The 20,457-nt window shown below is 58.6% G+C and overlaps 1 protein-coding gene across 1 annotated transcript; it reads left to right on the forward strand.

The window, feature by feature from the left end:
• The first annotated feature begins 213 nt into the window (after positions 1 to 213).
• On the forward strand, positions 214 to 20,148 carry LOC126645541 (nuclear receptor coactivator 1-like). Its single transcript, XM_050326070.1, is given in 13 exon segments — positions 214 to 232; positions 360 to 701; positions 1,181 to 1,348; positions 2,637 to 2,745; positions 4,311 to 4,479; positions 6,812 to 7,132; positions 7,217 to 7,339; positions 10,404 to 10,955; positions 11,537 to 11,685; positions 13,325 to 13,484; positions 14,946 to 14,967; positions 14,970 to 15,034; positions 19,721 to 20,148. Coding segments are annotated over 13 exon segments (2,358 nt in total). The 3' UTR covers positions 19,880 to 20,148.
• Positions 20,149 to 20,457: the final 309 nt, after the last annotated feature.

Genomic DNA, 20,457 nt, shown 5'->3' on the forward strand with positions numbered 1-20,457 from the left:
TGGATCCATCCCCAGCCCAACTCCTCTCTGGGAAGGAGTTCCGGGAACAAGGAGGGGTTCCCTGGGAATCTCGGCACTCAGGGAAGGGTCTCCCTTCCCCTTTCCTGCCTTTGCCATCCCCACATTCCGTAAAAACCCCTCTGAGCGGATCCAGAGTGTCCTTTATCCTGGAGTGATTTGTGTGGGAAGGGATTTTCAGGATCATCCCACTCCATGTTCAGGGACACCTCCCGCTATCCCAGGGGATCCAACCCGGCCTGGGACACTCCCGGGATCCAGGGGCAGCCACAGCTTCCCTGGGAATTCCAGCCCAGCCGGGAATCCCTTCCCAATCTCCCGTGCTCTGATCCAATGAAGAGCTTTATTCCCTCTGGGGAGCTGCTGCTTCCCGGAGCCATTCCCGGGATTCTCCAGCGAGCCGGACGCACATTCACATTCCCGCTCCGTGGTGGCTCCATCCCTCACCCTTCCCTTTCTTCCCTCCATCCCGCAGTTCTCTGCCGAGCTGGAGCAGCTGGATCAGCTCCTGCCCTCCCTGGAGAAGGCGCCGCAGCTGCCGGGAATGTGCGAGCGGAGCGACGGCGGAATGTCCGGAATATCCGGAATATCCGGAGGAGTGTCCGGAGTGCCGGTGAAGCCGGAGCTGTTGGCACCTCCCCTCCAGCCCAGCACGGCTGCCAGAGCTCCCTCGGGAATGCCCCGTACGTGGGGCTGCATTTGGGATCCCAAACCCCTTCCCAAACCCCTTCCCAAACCTTCCCTAACCTTCCCAAACCTTCCCTTCCCAAACCTTCCCAAACCTTCCCTTCCCAAACCTTCCCTTCCCAAATCTTCCCTTCCCAAACCTTCCCTTCCCAAACCTTCCCAAACCTTCCCTTCCCAAACCTTCCCAAACCTTCCCAAACCTTCCCTTCCCAAACCTTCCCTTCCCTTCCCTTCCCTTCCCAAACCTTCCCAAACCTTCCCAAACCTTCCCTTCCCAAACCTTCCCTTCCCTTCCCTTCCCTTCCAAACCTTCCCAAACCTTCCCAAACCTTCCCTTCCCTTCCCAAACCTTCCCTTCCCAAACCTTCCCAAACCTTCCCTTCCCAAACCTTCCCCTTCCCAAACCTTCCCAAACCTTCCCTTCCCTTTCCCGTGGGATTGACTCTCCCTGTCCGTGTTTTTCCCGTTTTTCCAGCTCTGGGTGTTCCTTCGGGCCGGGCCCCTCTGGAATTCTGTGATTCCCTGGATCCCTCCTCCTCTCTCCGTGCGGCTCCGTGTCCCGCCGGGAGCCCCCCGGGCCGAGGGCCGGCCCAGCCGGGAAGGGGCCCTGGGAATGCTCCCAATCCCTTCCCAACGGACTCAGGTGCGGATCCCGCTCCGGGAATTCCCGGGCAATTCCAAGGGAAACGGTCCCAGCCCCTCATCCCAGGGGATTCCCAAGGGTTTGTTGTCCAGGAGGTGTCAGGTCAGGAGACCTCGGCATTCCAGGATTTCCAGAGGGTTGTGGATAGACCTCGGAATTCCAGGATTTCCAGAGGGTCATGGATAGACCTAAATATTCCAGGATTTCCAGAGGGTTCTGAATTGAGCTCAGCATTCCAGGATTTCCAGTGGGTTGTGGATTGACCTCAATATTCCAGGATTTCCAGTGGGTTGTGGATTGACCTCAGCATTCCAGGATTTCCAGGGGGTTCTGGATAAACCTCCGCATTCCGGGATTTCCAGGGGATTATGGAGAGACCTCAGCATTCCAGGATTTCCAGAGGGTTATGAATAAACCTCAATATTCCAGGATTTCCAGAGGGTCATGGATAGACCTCAGTATTCCAGGATTTCCAGAGGGTCATGGATAGACCTAAATATTCCAGAATTTCCAGAGGGTTATGGATGGACCTCAGCATTCCATTATTTCCAGTGGGTTGTGGATTGACCTCAATATTCCAGGATTTCCAGAGGGTTATGGAGAGACCTCAGCATTCCCACATTTCCAGGGGGTTCTGGATAGACCTCAATATTCCTGGATTTCCAGAGGGTTGTGGATAAACCTCGGCATTCCAGGATTCCCAGAAGGTTCTGGATAGACCTCAATATTCCAGGATTTCCAGAGGGTAGAGGATAGAGCTCAGCATTCCAGGATTTCCAGAGGGTTGTGGATTGACCTCAATATTCCAGGATTTCCAGAGGGTTCTGGATTGAGCTCAGCATTCCAGGATTTCCAGGATTTCCAGGGGGTTATGGAGAGACCTTGGCATTCCAAGATTTCCAGAGGGTTATGGATAAACCTCGGCATTCCAGGATTTCCAGAGGGTTATGGAGAGACTTTGGCATTCCAAGATTTCCAGAAGGTTATGGATAAACTTTGGCATTCCAAGATTTCCAGTGGGTTCTGGATGGACCTCAGCATTCCAGGATTTCCAGAGGCTTCTGGATAGGAAAAGGACCAGGAGACACTCCTGGATTTGGGATTCTCTTTGATCCAGACCCCTTGGATAGCAACAATTTCCCTTGGAATTCTTATGGAATATCCCATTTTCCCCCACCTTGGGATCGGGAATCCCTAAATTCACCCGGAAAACTCCACGTGACTTTTTAGGAATTCCTTGGAATTCTCCTTCTCTCCATCCCATTTTTTTTCTCTTTCCCACCCTCAGGAATTCCGGAGCTGGATCTGGGAGTGCCAGAGTTTGTCCCGCCGGGAATGCCGGAGCAAATTCCCTGGAACGACCCCGGGCCCCGCGGAGCACTCGGAAAACCCGACGAGTGAGTCCCAATTCCCGACCTTTTCCCGGGAAAAAACTGGGATAACCCAAGGCCTTCCTTTCCCTGGAATTCCCACAAACCCAGCCAGGAATATTCCCATGGATATTCCCCAGGGATTCTCCCCAGTTCCTCCCGCTGTTCCCACGGCACTCCCTCATTCCCCCTCGCCAGGATTTCCATGGAATTCCAAACTTTCCGTGGGATTCCAGGCTTTCCATGGGATTTCCCAGCTCTTTCCCAGCCTCCTCCTGCTAAAATTACAGATCCCAAAAAACCCAAGCTCCCAAATTTTCCTCCCCCTGAGGAGTTGATCCCGACCTCGGAATTCCAGAGGGTTTTTTTCCCAGAGCAGGGAAGTGGCCAAAGTTCTTTTCCTTTGGGATCCAGTTTTCCAAGCTCATTTTTCCCTCCCCTGCTCCCTTTTCCCTGGATTTCCCTCCTTTTGGAGTGTCCCTTTTCCCTGGGTTTGGCTCCCAGATTCCAGGTGTCCCTTTTCCCTGAATTTGCCTCCTTTTCCCTGGATTTGGAGTGTCCCTTTTCCCTGGATTTCGCCCCTTTTCCCTGGATTTGGAGTGTTCCTTTTCCCTGGGTTTGGCCCCTTTTCCCTGGATTTGGCGTGTCCTTTTCCCTGGATTTGGCTCCCAGTTTGGAGTGTCCCTTTTCCCTGGATTTGGCTCCTTTTCCCTGGATTTGGGTGTCCCTTTTCCCTGGATTTGGCTCCCAGGTTGGGAGTGTCCCTTTTCCCTGGATTCATTCCCAGTGGGAGCAGAGCCTGGGAAGCACGGCAGGAATTCCCATCCATCCCAAAAATCCCTTCTTCTGTAGGATTCGTGGCCGGGATTTGGGTGGGATTCATGGCTGGGATTCATTCCCAGCGGGAGCAGAGCCTGGGAAGCATGGCAGGAATTCCCATCCATCCCAAAAAACCCCTTGTTTTGTGGGATTCATGGCCGGGATTCCTTCCCGGCCGAGTCCTCATCCTGGGACGTGGAAGGCGAACCTTTTCCCTGTTTTTGGGCTGAATTCCCAAGGTTTTAAGGTGGGAATGTTTGTGTTTTCCCTGAGCAGGCCGTGCCTGGGCTCCCAGCTGGATTGGGAGTGTCCCTTTTCCCTGGATTTGGCTCCCAGATTCCAGAGTGTTCCTTTTCCCTGTATTTACCTCCTTTTCCCTGTATTTGGTTCCTTTTCCCTGTATTTGGTTCCTTTTCCCTGGATTGGGAGTGTTCCTTTTCCCTGGATTTGGAGTGTCCCTTTTCCCTGGATTTTTAAGGTTGGAATGTTTGTTTTCCCCGGGCAGGCCGTGCCTGGGCTCCCAGCTGGATTGGGAGTGTCCCTTTTCCCTGGATTTTTAAGGTTGGAATGTGTGTTTTCCCGGGGCAGGCCGTGCCTGGGCTCCCAGCTGGATTGGGAGTGTCCCTTTTCCCTGGATTTTTGAGCTGGGAATGTTTGTTTTCCCCGGGCAGGCCGTGCCTGGGCTCCCAGCTGGATTGGGAGTGTCCCTTTTCCCTGTTTTTGAGCTGAATTCCCAAGGTTTTAAGGTTGGAATGTGTGTTTTCCCCGGGCAGGCCGTGCCTGGGCTCCCAGCTGGACGAGCTGCTGTGCCCGCCCAGCACTCCCGAGGGCCGGAACGATGAGAAGGCGCTGCTGGAGCAGCTCGTCAGCTTCCTCAGCGGGAAGGATGAGACTGAGCTGGCTGAGATAGACAGGGCACTCGGCATCGACAAACTCGTACAGGTAAATAGAGATCCGGGAGGGATGGGAATGGGAAAGATGGGAATGTGGGAGGGATGAGACTGAGCTGGCCGAGATCGACAGGGCACTCGGCATCGACAAACTCATACAGGTATGGAATGGGAAACATGGGAATGGGAAACATGGGAATGGGGAGATGGGAATGAGGGAGGGACGAGACAGAGCTGGCTGAGATCGACAGGGCACTCAGCATCGACAAACTCGTACAGGTACAGGGGAATGGGAATGGAGATGGGAATGTGGGAGGGACGAGACAGAGCTGGCCGAGATCGACAGGGCACTCGGCATCGACAAACTCGTACAGGTACAGGGATGGGATGGGAAACGTGGGAATGGGAAAGATGGGAATGTGGGAGGGATGAGACCAGAGCTGGCCGAGATCGACAGGGCACTCGGCATCGACAAACTCGTACAGGTAAATAGAGATCCGGGAGGAATGGGGATGGGAAAGATGGGAATGTGGGAGGGATGAGACACAGGGCACTCGGCATCAACAAACTCGTACAGGTATGGAATGGGAAACATGGGAATGGGGAGATGGGAATGGGGAGATGGGAATGTGGGAGGGACGAGACAGAGCTGGCTGAGATCTGACAGGGCACTCGGCATCGACAAACTCGTACAGGTATGGAATGGGAATGGGGAGATGGGAAAGATGGGAATGGGGAGATGGAAGGGGGGTGGGAATGTAGGAGACACTCCTGGGATTGCTGGAGGATTCCTGGAGGAGGAGAAGTCCCAGTGGATGGGAATGGGAATGAGGGAGGCACTCCTGGGATTGCTGGAGGAGGAGGAGAAGGGGATGGGAATGGGGAGTTGAGAGGGGAGTGGGAATGAGGGAGATGCACCTGGGATTGCTGGAAGACGACTCCTAGAGGAGGATTCCCAATGCCTGGGAATGGGAAGCCAGGTGGGAATGGGAATGAGGGAACCGCTCCTGGATTCATGGAAGAGGATTCCTAGAGGAGGATTCCCAATGCCTGGGAATGGGAAGCCAGGTGGGAGTGGGAATGAGGGAAGCACTCCTGGGATTGCTGGACGAGGAGGAGAAGGGGATGGGAATGGGGAGCTGGAAGGGGGAGAGGGAATGTGGGAGATGCACCTGGGATTGCTGGAGGAGGAAAAGGAATCCCAGTGGATGGGAATGGGAAGCTGGGTGGGAATGGGAATGCAGGAACCACTCTTGGGATTCCTGGAGGAGGAGGATTCCCAATGTTTGGGAATGGGAAGGCAGGTGGGAGTGGGAATGAGGGAGACACTCCTGGATTCATGGAAGAGAAGGATTCCAGTGTCTGGGAATGGGAAGCCGGGGGGGAGTGGGAATGGGGGAGCTACCCCTGGGATTGCTGGAGGAGGAGGAGGAGTCCCAGTGGATGGGAATGGGAATGAGGGAGGCACTCCTGGGATTGCTGGAGGAGGAGGAGAGGATGGAAATGGGAAGCTGGGTGGGAGTGGGAATGAGGGAGACACTCCTGGATTCCTGGAAGAGGATTCCTAGAGGAGGGTTCCCAATGCCTGGGAATGGGAAGCCAGATGGGAGTGGGAATGAGGGAAGCACTCCTGGGATTGCTGGAGGAGGAGGAGAAGGGGATGGGAATGGGGAGCTGGAAGGGGGAGAGGGAATGTGGGAGACACTCCTGGGATTGCTGGAGGAGGATGAGTCCCAGTGTTTGGGAATGGGAAAGCAGGTGGGAGTGGGAATGAGGGAGACACTCCTGGATTCATGGAAGAGAAGGATTCCAATGTCTGGGAATGGGAAGCTGGGGGGGAGTGGGAATGGGGGAGCTACCCCTGGGATTGCTGGATTCCTGGAGGAGGAGGAGTCCCAGTGGATGGGAATGGGAATGAGGGAGGCACTCCTGGGATTGCTGGAGGAGGAGGAGGAGGAGTCCCAGTGGATGGGAATGGGATGGGAGCCCGGGGTGGAGAGACTGGGAGAGGAATGGGAATGAGGAGACACTCCTGGGATTGCTGGAGGAGGAAGAAGAGTCCCAGTGGATGGGAATGGGAAGCTGGGTGGGAATGGGAATGAGGGAGGCACTCTTGGGATTCCTGGAGGAGGAGGAGGAGTCCCAGTGGATGGGAATGGGAATGAGGGAGGCACTCCTGGGATTCCTGGAGGAGGAGGAGTCCCAGTGGAGGGGAATGGGAAGCCGGGTGGGGATGGGCATGGGAATACAAGAGACACTCCTGGGATTGCTGGAGGAGGAGGATTCCAGCGCCTGGCATTGGGAATCCATTTGGGAGTGGGACTGTAGCCCCCCCTCCTGCATTCCCTCCTCACCCCAACGCTGCGTGTCGGTGTTTCCCGCAGGGCGGGGGGCTGGAGGCTCTTTCCGAGCGCTTCCCGGCGCAGCCGGCCCCGCCGGCGCTGCTGCTGGAGCCGAAAGCGGGGCTGTACCCGCAGCCCTTCCCCTCGGCACCCCCTTCCTCCGGCGTCCCCGCCGCCTTCCCCGGGATGGCGCGGCCCAAACCGCCCTTCGGAGGAGCCGCTCCCGCCGCTCCCGCCCCGGCCCCGCGCGCGGCGTTCCCGAATCCCGGGGGGGCTCCTCCCCGGCAGGGCCTCAGCCGGCCCCCCCCGGCTCCCAACCAGCTCCGCCTGCAGCTCCAGCAGCGGCTCCAGGGCCAGCAGCAGGTAATTCCAGCACCCCCACACCCCGAATTCCCGTCGGGAAGCTCGTCCGGGGGAATTCCCAAGGGTTTTGGTGTTTCCCTGCAGCTGCTCCACCAGAACCGCCAGGCCCTGCTCAACCAGTTCGCAGCCGCTGCTGCCAACGCCGCCGGCTCCGCTCCCGTCGGGATCAACCTGCGGGCCGGGATGCAGCAGCAGATGGCGCCACAGGTGAGCGGGAATGCGGGATGGCATTCCCGAGTGGGAAAAAGGAGGGAATGATCCCGTTATCCCAGCCTGGCTCACTCCTTTAAGGCACGGAATTCCCTGGTTATTCTCCTGCATGTGGTTTTTTCCTTCGTCCTTTTTCCAGTTCTTCCAGGAGCTTAAAGTGGAAATCCTTCCCCAGGGAATGTGGGATGGGATTCCCAGTGGGAAAAAACAGGGAATGATCCCATTATTCCATCCTGGCTCGCTCCTTTAAGGCAGGGAATTCCTGGGATGTTCAGAGGTGTTTTTTTCCTTCATCCTTTTTCCAGCTCCTCCGGGTGCTTAAGGTGGGAATCCTTCCACAGGGAATGTGGGACGAGATTCCCAGTGGGAAAAAGCAGGGAATAATCCTGTTATTTTGTCCTGGCTTGCTCCTTAATGCCAGGGAATTCCTGGGAGATGGTTTTTCCTTCGTCCTTTTTCCAGCTCCTGCAGGTGCTTAAAGTGGAAATCCTTCCACAGGGAATGTGGGACGGGATTCCCGAGGGGAAAAAGGAGGGAATAATCCTGGTATTTTGTCCTGGCTCGCTCCTTTAAGGCAGGGAATTCCCAGGAGGTGTTTTTTTCCTTCATCGTTATTCCAGTTCTTCCAGGAGCTTAAAGTGGAAGTCCTTCCACAGGGAATGTGGGATGAGATTCCCAGTGGGAAAAACCAGGGAATAATCCTGTTATTCCATCCTGGCTCGCTCCTTAATGCCAGGGAATTCCTGGGAGATGGTTTTTTCCTTCATCCTTTTTCCAGCTCCTGCAGGTGCTTAAGGTGGGAATCCTTCCACAGGGAATGTGGGACGGGATTCCCGAGGGGAAAAAGGAGGGAATAATCCTGTTATTCCATCCTGGCTCGTTCCTTTAAGGCAGGGAATTCCCAGGGTTTTTGAGGTGTTTTTTTCCTTCATCCTTTTTCCAGCTCCTGCAGGTGCTTAAGGTGGAAATCCTTCCCCAGGGAATGTGGGATGCGATTCCCAGTGGGAAAAACCAGGGAATAATCCTGTTATTCTGTCCTGGCTCAGCTCCTTTAAGGCAGGGAATTCCCGGGAGATGGTTTTTTCCTTCATCCTTTTTCCAGCTCCTGCAGGTGCTTAAGGTGGAAATCCTTCCACAGGGAATGTGGGATGGGATTCCCAGTGGGAAAAAGCAGGGAATAATCCCGTTATTTTGTCCTGGCTCAGTCCTTTAAGGCAGGGAATTCCCTGGTTTTTTGAGGTGTTTTTTTCCTTCATCCTTTTTCCAGCTCCTGCAGGTGCTTAAGGTGGAAATCCTTCCCCAGGGAATGTGGGATGGCATTCCCAGTGGGAAAAACTCGGGATTAGAGCCTGTTATTCCCAGCCTGGCTCGCTCCTTTAAGGCAGGGAATTCCCAGGAAACAGGTGCCATCCGTTAAATCCCAGAATCCAAGGGATCCCCCCCAATGATCCCACAAATCCCTGAGTCCTCCTTGTCCAAATCCAGGGATCAAAGCCCCGCTGGGAGTGAGGAAATTCGGGAATGGCTGCTGGGATGGGATGGAGGAATCACAGCCGGGGATCCCAGAGGGGGTGGGAAGAAGGGGAATTCCATGGATCCTGTTTTCCCACCTTGGGAAAACACTCCCAAGTCCTGGAGCTCCTCATCCCAAACATCTCCAGATGCTCTTCCCCATTCCCAGTATTTAGGGGCATTCCCACCTTTCCCTCCAATCCTGAGCTGGGAAAGGGGAGAACCACCTGGAAAGGGACTCCCAAGATATTTCCCAGCCCCGGAGGGTGCCGGGGATAATTTGGGAATGTCCCTCCTTCCCAGAGTTGGCACCAAGGGGATCCCAGGGAGAAAAGGGGTGGGTGGGGACTCCCAGGTGATTTTCCCACCTTGGGAGTTGCTCTGAGTCCTGGAGCTGCTGCAGAACCTGATCCTGGACATCTCCAAGCCCTGGGTGTTGTTCCACCTCTCCCTTTGAACCTGAGCCGGGGAGGGGGCCTGGCAGGGATTTCCATCTCTGATGGTAACCTGGGCCTGTCCCTCCATCCCTCAGTGACCCCCGGGGTCAGGGTGGCGGTGGGAGCAGTTTCCATCTCCGATGGTAACCAGGCCTGTCCCTCAGTGACCCCCGGGGTCAGGGGGTCAGCAGGAGCAGTTTCCATCTCTGATGGTAACCTGGGCCTGTGGCTGTGTCCCTCAGTGACCCCGGGGTCAGGGGGGCAGTGGGAGCAGTTTCCGTGTCCCTCAGTGACCCCCGGGGTCAGTGGGCCTGGCAGGGATTTCCATCTCTGATGGTAACCTGGGCCTGTCCCTCAGTGACCCCCGGGGTCAGGGTGGCGGTGGGAGCAGTTTCCATCTCCGATGGTAACCAGGCCTGTCCCTCAGTGACCCCCGGGCTCAGGGGGGCAGTGGGAGCAGTTTCCATCTCGGGTGGTAACCAGCCCTGTCCCTCCATCCCTCAGTGACCCACGGGGTCAGGGGGGCAGCGGGAGCAGTTTCCGTGTCCCTCAGTGACCCCCGGGGTCAGGGGCCTGGCAGGGATTTCCATCTCGGGTGGTAATTCAGGACTGTCCCTCAGTGACTCCCGGGGTCAGGGTGGCGGTGGGAGCAGTTTCCGTGTCCCTCAGTGACCCCCGGGGTCAGGGGGCCTGGCAGGGATTTCCATCTCGGATGGTGACCTGCCCTGTGGCTGTGTCCCTCAGTGACCCCTGGGGTCAGTGGGCCTGGCAGGGATTTCCATCTCGGGTGGTGATTCAGGCCTGTCCCTCAGTGACCCCTGGGGTCAGGGTGGCAGCAGGAGCAGTTCCCATCTCGGATGGTAACCAGCCCTGTCCCTCAGTGACCCTGGGTCAGGGTGGCAGCGGGAGCAGTTCCCATCTCGGATGGTGACCTGCCCTGTCCCTCAGTGACCCCAGGGTCAGGGTGGCAGCAGGAGCAGTTTCCGTGTCCCTCAGTGACCCTGGGTCAGGGTGGCAGCGGGAGCAGTTTCCATGTCCCTCAGTGACCCCAGGGTCAGGGTGGCAGCAGTTCCCATCTCGGATGGTGACCTGCCCCGTCGCTGTGCCCGCAGGCGCCGCTGAACGCGCAGATGCTGGCGCAGCGGCAGCGGGAGCTGTACAGCCAGCAGCACCGGCAGCGCCAGCTGATGCAGCAGCGCGCCCTCCTCCTGCGCCAGCAGAGCTTCGCCGGCGCCGCCCCCGCCCTGCCCTCGGCGCTGGGGCCCGCCCGGCTGCCCCCGCAGCCGCCCCCGCAGCAGTTCCCGTACCCGCCCGCGTACCCGCCCGCCCCCGGCAGCCCCTTCGCCCCCGCGCCCGAGCGCGGCACCGGCGGCGCCGCCAGAGCGGTCCTGGCCGCGCCCTTCGGGGCCGGCGTGGGCACCAACATGGGAACCAACATGGGCACCAACATGGGCAGTGCCATGGGCACCGGCGTGGGCTCCAACATGGGCACCGGCGTGGGCTCCAACATGGGCACCAACATGGGCAGTGCCATGGGCACCAACATGGGCACCGGTGTGGGCAGTGCCATGGGCACCAACATGGGCTCCAGCATGGGCACCAACATGGGCACCACCATGGGCTCCGGCATGCAGCCCCAGAGCGTCTTTCAGTACCCCCGGCAGGTGGGTCATGGGGTGGGGTGGGATGGGATGGGATGGGGCAGGGTGGGATGGGCACTGGGATGCAGCCCCAGAGCGTCTTTCAATACCCCTGGCAGGTGGGTTATGGGATGGGATGGGGTGGGTGGGATGGGTGGGGTGGGATGGGATGTGGGATGGGATGAGGTGGGGCGGGGTGAAGTGGGGTGGGATGGGATGGGGTGGGATGGGCGCTGGGATGGGATGGGATGGGATGGGATGGGATGGGATGGGATGGGATGGGATGTTCCTGTGGGAGCAGTGCTCGGGGGTTTGGCCCCGGCTGAGCGTGGGTTGGGGGATCCATGTGACGAGGGGTTGGGATCTCCCAACAGCCCAAGGAGTTGGTATCTCCCAACAGCCTGATTTGTGGGGATCTCCCATCACAGAGTTGAGATCTCCCAGGGAGATGGGATCTCTCAACATCCCAGGGAGATGGGATCTCCCAACAGCCCAAGGATCTGGGATCTCCCAAGGAGTTGGGATCTCCCAACAACCTGAGGGGAATTTTGGTGGCTGTGCAGGAGGAAGGAATTTTGGGGTGAACCCCCTGATTCCCCCCTGTTTGTTCCCCCCCCCCAGGAATGGCCCAGCAGAGCGAGTCGTTCGGGCCGTCCCTCAGCCCCGGCAGCCCCCTGATGTCACCACCCGGCCCCGGCTACCAATCCCCCGACGTGAAGGGCTGGCAGCAGCAGGGAGCCCTGGGCACCAACAGGTGAGATTCCAGCCGGGAATGGCCCCGGGAATTGCCTGGAACACAGTGTGGGGGGTGGTGGTGTCACCTTCTCCCAGCTGTGATGTCACCCGTGTCCTCATCCCAACCTTGGGGCGTTCCCACCCTCCGGGAGCCACCGCCTGGAGAAGGGCTTTGGAGCCTGGAGCCACCTGGAGAAGGGCTTTGGGTGGTAATTAACGAGTGGTTTAATTAGTTCTGCTAAAAAGGACACCCTAGGGAAGGTGGCAGAGAGTGGAGCCCGGCCCGGCATTCCCGGGATGCTCTCCAGGCGTTCCCAGCTCCGGGTTATGGGAGGGATTGGGAAGAGCTGGATTTGTTGGAGGGGTTTTTTTTTTAGGCCATGAGGCAAGATTGGGTTTTGGATGTCCTGGAAAGGAGGGGGAAAAAATCCCCCAAAGTTCAGCTTTGGGATGGGAAATTGGTGATTTGGAGCTGCTTCCAGAGCCTGCAGGGGCTCCAGGAGAGCTGGAGAGGGATTTGGGATCAGGGCCTGGAATGGCAGGACACAGGGAATGGCTTCCCACTGGGAAAGGGGAGATTGGGGTGGGAGATTGGGAAGGGATTCCCGGCTGGGAGGGTGGGGAGGGGCCAGGCTGGAATTCCCAGGGAAGCTGTGGCTGCTCCTGGATCCCTGGGGTGTCCCAGGCCGGGTTGGATCCCCTGGGATAGCGGGAATTGTCCCTGAACATAGAATGGGATGATCCTGAAAATCCCTTCCCACCCATGCTAATCCCTTTCCATCCCATGCTAAAGGCCACTCAGGATCCACTCAGAGGGGTTTTTATGGAATCTGGGGATGGCAAAGGCAGGGAAGGGGAAGGGAGACCCTTCCCTGAGTGCCGAGATTCCCAGGAACCCCCTTGTTCCCCAGAACTCCTTCCCAGAGAGGAGTTGGGCTGGGCATGGATCCAATGTCAGGCTCTGGATCCAGGCTGGGAGAGCTGGGAATGGCCAGGCTGGAGCAGGGAAGGATCCAGGGAGAGCTGGGAGCCCCTTCCAGAGCCTGGGAGGGTGTGGAGAGGGCTGGGGCTGGAATTCCCAGGGAAGCTGTGGCTGCCCCTGGATCCCTGGAGTGTCCCAGGCCGGGCTGGATCCCCTGGATCCCTTCCCACCCATGCTAATCCCTTTCCATCCCATGCTAAAGGCCACTCAGGATCCACTCAGAGGGGTTTTTATGGAATCTGGGGATGGCAAAGGCAGGGAAGGGGAAGGGAGACCCTTCCCTGAGTGCCGAGATTCCCAGGGAACCCCCCCTTGTTCCCAGAACTCCTTCCCAGAGAGGAGTTGGGCTGGGCATGGATCCAATGTCAGGCTCTGGATCCAGGCTGGGAGAGCTGGGAATGGCCAGGCTGGAGCAGGGAAGGATCCAGGGAGAGCTGGGAGCCCCTTCCAGAGCCTGGGAGGGTGTGGAGGGGCTGGGCTGGAATTCCCAGGGAAGCTGTGGCTGCCCCTGGATCCCTGGAGTGTCCCAGGCCGGGTTGGATCCCCTGGCACAGCGGGAAGTGCCGGGTTGGGAACTCCCCTTCCCATCCCGTGAATTGACGCCCCGTGCCCCGTGGTCGATCCCAAATCCCAGTGCCATTCCCGGTGACCCGTCCCGTGTCCCCCCTGTCCCCAGCGTGTTCGGGCCGGCCCAGCAGGGGCTCTACAACAACATGAGCATCACGGTGTCCATGGCCGGGGGCGGCCCCGGCGCGCAGGGAGTGACCCCCCTGCCCGCCCCCATGGCCGGGATGAGCCCACTCCAGCCGGGAATGGCATCCGTGTGCGCCGAGCAGGTCAGTGGGACACCCAGGGGACGGGGCAGGGGTCTGGGAATGGGGGAGGGGTCACCAGGGGGGAGGGGGCGAGGTCGGGGTGTTCCGTGTCCCGTGTCCCTGTCCCACATCCCAGCCCTTGGGATGAGCTGTTCGTAGCCATGGATCCACTGGGGAGCTGGGAATCAGGGAATGGGCAGCAGGGATGGCTGGGTCTGGGCTGGCAGCAGATCCCAGGGTGTGCCCTGAGCTGGGAATTAATCAGGGAATGGGGAGCAGGGATGGTTGGAGGGGTCTGTGTTCCCTGAGCTGGGAATGGGAGCTGGGAATTAATCAGGGAATGGGGCTCAGGAGTGGCTGGGTCCAGGAATGGGAGCTGGGAATTAATCAGGGAATGGGGCTCAGGAGTGGCTGGAGCTGGGAATGGGAGCTGGGAATTAATCAGGGAATGGGGCTCAGGAGTGGCTGGATCTGGGAATGGGAGCTGGGAATTAATCAGGGAATGGGGCTCAGGAGTGGCTGGGTCCAGGAATGGGAGCTGGGAATTAATCAGGGAATGAGGAGCAGGAAGGGCTGAATCTGGGAATGGGAGCTGGGAATTAATCAGGGAATGGGGCTCAGGAGTGGCTGGATCTGGGAATGGGAGCTGGGAATCAGGGAATGGGGCTCAGGAGTGGCTGGGTCTGGGAATGGGAGCTGGGAATTAATCAGGGAATGAGGCTCAGGAGTGGCTGAATCTGGGAATGGGAGCTGGGAATCAGGGAATGGGCAGCAGGGATGGTTGGATCTGGGCTGGCAAATGATCCCAGGGGTCTGCAATCCCTAATCTGGGAATCAGGGAATGGGGAGCAGGGATGGTTGGGTCTGGAATGGCAGAGGATCCCAGGGGTCTGTGTGCCCTGAGCTGGGAATGGGAGCTGGGAATCAGGGAATGGGGCTCAGGAGTGGCTGGATCTGGAATGGCAGCAGATCCCAGGGGTCTGTGTGCCCTGAGCTGGGAATTAATCAGGGAATGGGGATCAGGAGTGGCTGGACCCAGGCTGGCAGCAGATCCCAGGGATCTGTGATCCCTGAGCTGGGAATGGGAGCTGGGAATTAATCAGGGAATGGGGAGCAGGAAGGGCTGAATCTTGGAATGGGAGCTGGGAATCAGGGAATGGGGAGCAGGGATGGCTGGATCCGGGCTGGCAGCAGATCCCAGGGGTCTGTGTGCCCTGAGCTGGGAATGGGAGCTGGGAATCAGGGAATGGGGAGCAGGGAGTGGCTGGATCTGGGAATGGGAGCTGGGAATTAATCAGGGAATGGGGCTCAGGAGTGGCTGGATCCGGGAATGGGAGCTGGGAATTAATCAAGGAATGGGGCTCAGGAGTGGCTGGATCTGGGAATGGGAGCTGGGAATCAGGGAATGGGGCTCAGGGATGGTTGGGTCCGGGCTGGCAGCGGCTCCCAGGGCTCTGATCCGGGATTTTCCGGGATTTGCAGGTGCCGGAGGCGGCGCTGAGGCCGGGGGGCTCTACTGCAACCAACTCTCCTCCTCTGAGCTGCTCAAGGCAGACTCTGACGGGGCACAGGTCAGTGAGAAACGGCCTGGGGGAGAGAACCCCCAAAAACCCCAAAAAATGGATGGAGGGGGCTCAGGATGGGAGAGATTCCCCCTAAAAAAATGGATGGAGGGGGCTCAGGGTGGGGGAGATTCCCCCCCCAAAAAAAACCCCAAAAAATGGATGGAGAGGGCTCGGGGTGGGGGAGATTCACCCTAAAAAAAAAAACCCCCAAAAAAATGGATGGAGGGGGCTCAGGGTGGGGGAGATTCACCCCAAAAAAAACACCCAAAAAAAAGGCTGGAGGGTTCACAGGGTGGGGGAGATTCCTCCCAGAAAAACAGGGGTTGGAGGGCCCTCAGGATGGGGGAGATTCACCCCAAAAAACACACCTGGAGGGCCCTCAGGGTGGGGGAGAAGGTTGGTTGAGGCCACCACGGTCCCACCACAGTTGGGTGACACCCCTTGGGGTTGGAGCCACCACAGTCCCCCCAGTGTTGGGTGCCATCTCTGGGGTTGAGGCCACCCCGGTTTGCTGCCACCCACACCAGTGCCCCCACAGTTTGGTGACACCTCAGGGGGCTGAGGCCACCACAGTTTGGTGACATCTCTAGGGTTGAAGCCACCCCAGTTGGTGCCATCCACACTGGTGCCACCCCAGTTTGGTACCATCCCTTGGGGCTGAGGCCACCCGCAGTTTGGTGCCCCCCCAGTTTGGTGCCACCCCCACCGGTGCCCCCCCAGTTTGGTGCCATCCCCCCAGTTTGGTGCCATCCCCCCAGTTTGGTGCCACCCCAGTTTGGTGCCATCCCCACAGTTTGGTGTCCCCACAGTTTGGTGCCCCCCTAGTTTGGTGCCATCCCCACCGATGCCACCACAATTTGGTGCCATCCCCACCGGTGTCCCCACAGTTTGGTGACATTTCTGGGGTTGAGGCCACCCCACTTTGGTGCCACCCCCCCAGTTTGGTGCCCCCCCAGTTTGGTGCCATCCCCACCGGTGCCCCCACAGTTTGGTGTCCCCCCAGTTTGGTGTCCCCCCAGTTTGGTGCCACCCCAGTTTGGTGCCACCCCAGTTTGGTGCCACCCCCAGCGGTGCCCCCCCAGTTTGGTGACATTTCTGGGGTTGAGGCCACCCCAGTTTGGTGCCACCCCCACCAGTGCCACCCCAGTTTGGTGCCCCCCCAGTTTGGTGCCACCCACACTGGTTTCCCCACAGTTTGGTGCCATCCCTACCGGTGCCACCACAGTTGGTGCCATCCCCACCGGTGCCCCCACAGTTTGGTGCCCCCCAGTTTCGTGCCCCCCATTTTGGTGCCACCCCAGTTTGGTGACATCCCCAGCGGTGCCCCCACAGTTTGGTGTCCCCACAGTTTGGTGCCACCCCCACAGGTGCCCCCACAGTTTGATGCCATCCCCAGCGGTGTCCCCCCAGTTTGGTGCCACCCCAGTTTGGTGCCATCCCCAGTTTGGTGCCACCCACACTGGTTTCCCCACAGTTTGGTGCCACCCCCACAGGTGCCCCCACAGTTTGATGCCATCCCCAGCGGTGTCCCCCCAGTTTGGTGCCACCCCAGTTTGGTGCCATCCCCAGTTTGGTGCCACCCACACTGGTTTCCCCACAGTTTGGTGCCATCCCCACTGGTGCCCCCACAGTTTGATGCCATCCCCAGCGGTGTCCCCCCAGTTTGGTGCCCCCCAGTTTGGTGCCATCCCCACAGTTTGATGCCCCCCCAGTTTGGTGCCACCCCAGTTTGGTGCCATCCCCAGCGGTGCCACCCCAGTTTGGTGCCATCCCCACAGTTTGATGCCCCCCCAGTTTGGTGCCACCCCACCGGTTCCCCCTTGGGCGTTCCCGGCCGAGGCTCTGGGGAGGACGAGGCCGGAGCGCGGGGTCGGGGTCGGGTTGGGGTTGGGGTTAGTTGAGTTGGGGTTGGGGTTGAGGTTGGGGTCGGGTTAGGGTTGGGGTTGGGGTTGGGTTAGTTGGGGTCGGGGTTGGGGTTAGTTGTTTTGGGGGTTCTCTCCTAGGCTGGGCCGTCAGCGCAGCGAGGAGGCGGCTCTGGGGTGACCCCAAACCTCGGGAATGCCGGCCCGGATCGGCCCCGTCCACCCCTCCCATTCCCTGTGGATCCCAAGGAAGCACCCCAGGACTCACCACCCCCTGAGCTCTGCCCACCAGCCCGTCCCCACCCCCCGTGTCCTTTCCCTTCTCCAGGGGACTCCAAGCCAGGTTTTTCCAGGATATTCTCCCTAAATCCCACTTTTTTTTTGGATCAGTTCTGCTCCAAACCTTCCCAATGTCCCTCCCCTTCCCAGTGTCCCTCAGATCCCAAGGGAGCACTCCAGGACTCACCAACCCCTGAGCTCTGCCCACCAACCCCTCCCCACCCCCCACGGCCCTTCCCTTCTCCAGGGCACTCCAAGACCGGCTTTTCCAGGATGTTCTCCCTCAATCCCACTTTTTTTTTGGGTCAGTGCTGCTCCAAAGGATCCTCATCTCTCCCGGTGTCCCTCCCCTTCCCTGCATCCCTTGGATCCCAAGGGAACGCTCCGGACTCACCAACCCCTGAGCTCTGCCCACCTGCACCTCCCCACCCCCCGTGTCCACTCCACTTCTCCAGGGCACTCCAAACCAGGTTTTTCCAAGGTGTTTCTCCCTAAATCCCACTTTTTTCTGGATGAGCACCATTCTGACGAGTGCCATCTGTCCCAGTGTCCCTCCCATTCCCTCAGATCCAAAGGGAACAGTCCAGGACTCACCAACCCCTGAGCTCTGCCCATCAGCTCCTCCCCACCCCCTGTGACTGATCCCCTTCTCCAGGGCCAGGGAGGTGTTTCCCTCCTCAATCCCACTTTTTTTTGGATGAGCACCGCTCCAAACCATCCTGGTGTCCCCTTCCCAGTGTCCCTCAGATCCAGAGGGAGCACTCCAGGACTCACCAACCCCTGAGCTCTGCCCACCAGCCCCTCCCCACTCCCCGTGTCCACTCCACTTCTCCAGGGGACTCCAAGCCAGGTTTTTCCAGGGTGTTCTCCCTCAATCCCGCTTTTTTTTCTGGGTGAGCACCATTCCAGGTGATCCCCATCTCTCCCAGTGACCCTCAGATCCCAAGGGAACAGTCCAGGACTCACCAACCCCTGAGCTCTGCCCACCAACCCCTCCCCACCCCCTACGGCCGTTCCCTTCTCCAGGGCACTCCAAGCCAGGTTTTTCCGGGATGTTTCTCCCTCAATCCCGCTTTTTTTTGGATGGATGCAATTCCAAACCATCCCCATCTCTCCCAGTGTCCCTCCCCTTCCCTGTGGATCCCAAGGGAACAGTCCAGGACTCACCAACCCCTGAGCTCTGCCCACCTGCACCTCCCCACTCCCCGTGTCCACTCCACTTCTCCAGGGCACTCCAAACCAGGTTTTTCCAAGGTGTTTCTCCCTAAATCCCACCTTTTTTTTTGGATGAGCACCATTCTGACGAGGGCCATCTGTCCCAGTGTCCCTCCCATTCCCTCAGATCCCAAGGGAACACCCCAGGACTCACCAACCCCTGAGCTCTGCCCATCAGCACCTCCCCACCCCCCGTGACCATTCCCCTTCTCCAGGGCCAGGGAGGTGTTTACCTCCTCAATCCCACTTTTTTGTGGATGAGCACCGCTCCAAACCATCCTGGTGTCCCCTTCCCGGTGTCCCTCAGATCCAGAGGGAACACTCCAGGACTCACCAACCCCTGAGCTCTGCCCACCAGCCCCTCCCCACTCCCCGTGTCCACTCCACTTCTCCAGGGCACTCCAAGCCAGGTTTTTCCAGGGTGTTCTCCCTCAATCCCGCTTTTTTTTCTGGGTGAGCACCATTCCAGATGATCCCCATCTCTCCCGGTGTCCCTCAGATCCCAAGGGAACACCCCAGGACTCACCAACCCCTGAGCTCTGCCCATCAGCACCTCCCCACCCCCCGTGACCATTCCCCTTCTCCAGGGCCAGGGAGGTGTTTACCTCCTCAATCCCACTTTTTTGTGGATGAGCACCGCTCCAAACCATCCTGGTGTCCCCTTCCCGGTGTCCCTCAGATCCAGAGGGAACACTCCAGGACTCACCAACCCCTGAGCTCTGCCCACCAGCCCCTCCCCACTCCCCGTGTCCACTCCACTTCTCCAGGGCACTCCAAGCCAGGTTTTTCCAGGGTGTTCTCCCTCAATCCCGCTTTTTTTTCTGGGTGAGCACCATTCCAGATGATCCCCATCTCTCCCGGTGTCCCTCAGATCCCAAGGGAACAGTCCAGGACTCACCAACCCCTGATCTCAGCCCCCCAGCCCCTCCCCACCCCCCTTACCCATTCCCTTCTCCAGGACGCTCCAGCCCTTTTTTCCCGGGATATTCTCCCTCCCCGCCTCCCTCCCCCTCCCGGGGTGCCCGAGACCGACTGAGTCGCCGCGGTTTTCTCTTTGTAGGGCGCCCGGACCGAAGAGCTCTTCTCTGGGGTGTCTCCAGACTAGAGAGGAAATCTTTTCCCTAGTGAGTTCTCTCCAAACCTTCCCGTAGAGTTGAATTTTTTCCCGAGCTCCGCCGCTGCCGCCGCCGCCGCCGCCGCCGCCACTCCCGGGGATGGGGGGTGTGGGGAGGGCACAAAAAACCCGCTAAAACCCGCTTTTTTTTTTGTTTGTTTTTTATTTTATTTTGTGTTTTTTTGTGTGTGTTCTCCACCCGTGGATGGATGCCGGCGGCAGGTGCAGCAGGTGCAGGTGTTCGCTGACGTGCAGTGCACGGTGAATCTGGTGGGAGATCCGTACCTCAACCCCCCCGGCGGCCCCAAAGCCACCGCTCCTGCTCCGGCCGCAGCTCCGGGCCAAGGGAAGAGCCTCCTGCAGCAGCTCCTGACAGAGTGAGCGGAGGACACAAGAGATGAGTGGAAAATCCCGGCCAGAAATGGAAAATCCCGGCCAGAAAGTGGAAAACCCCGGCGAAAGAGATGAAAATCCCGGTGAAAGACATGAAAATCCCGGTGAAAGACATGAAAATCCCGGCCACAGAGAGAGTGGACACACGGACACACAGAAAGAGAGACAGAGAGACAGAGAAAGAGAGAGAAAAAATTATATATATTATCTATTTTTGTGGGGGTTTTGATAGCTCGCCCCGCGGCGGGAGGGGCGGGGAGAGGGAGGGGAGGGGAAAGGGGAGGGTTTAAGGAGGGGTTTGGGGCGGGGTTTGCGCCAAATTTGGGCCCCTTTTTTTGGGTTCTTTTTTTTTTTTTTGCCTCCCCCCCCTTTTTTTGGGGTCTCCTTTCTGCCCTCTTTTTTGACCTTTTTTCCCCCCCTCTTTTGTCCTTTTTTCCCCTTTTGCCCTTTCCCCCCTCTCCTTTGTCCTTTTTCCCCTCTCTTTTGAACTTTTCCCCTCTTTTGTCCTTTTTCCCCTCTCTTTTTTGACCTTTTCCCCCTCTTTTTTGTCCTTTTTTCCCCTCTCT

This window comes from Myiozetetes cayanensis, unplaced genomic scaffold, assembly GCF_022539395.1.
Source record: "Myiozetetes cayanensis isolate MyiCay16 unplaced genomic scaffold, myiCay2020 scf304, whole genome shotgun sequence".
Taxonomy (NCBI): Eukaryota; Metazoa; Chordata; class Aves; order Passeriformes; family Tyrannidae; genus Myiozetetes; species Myiozetetes cayanensis.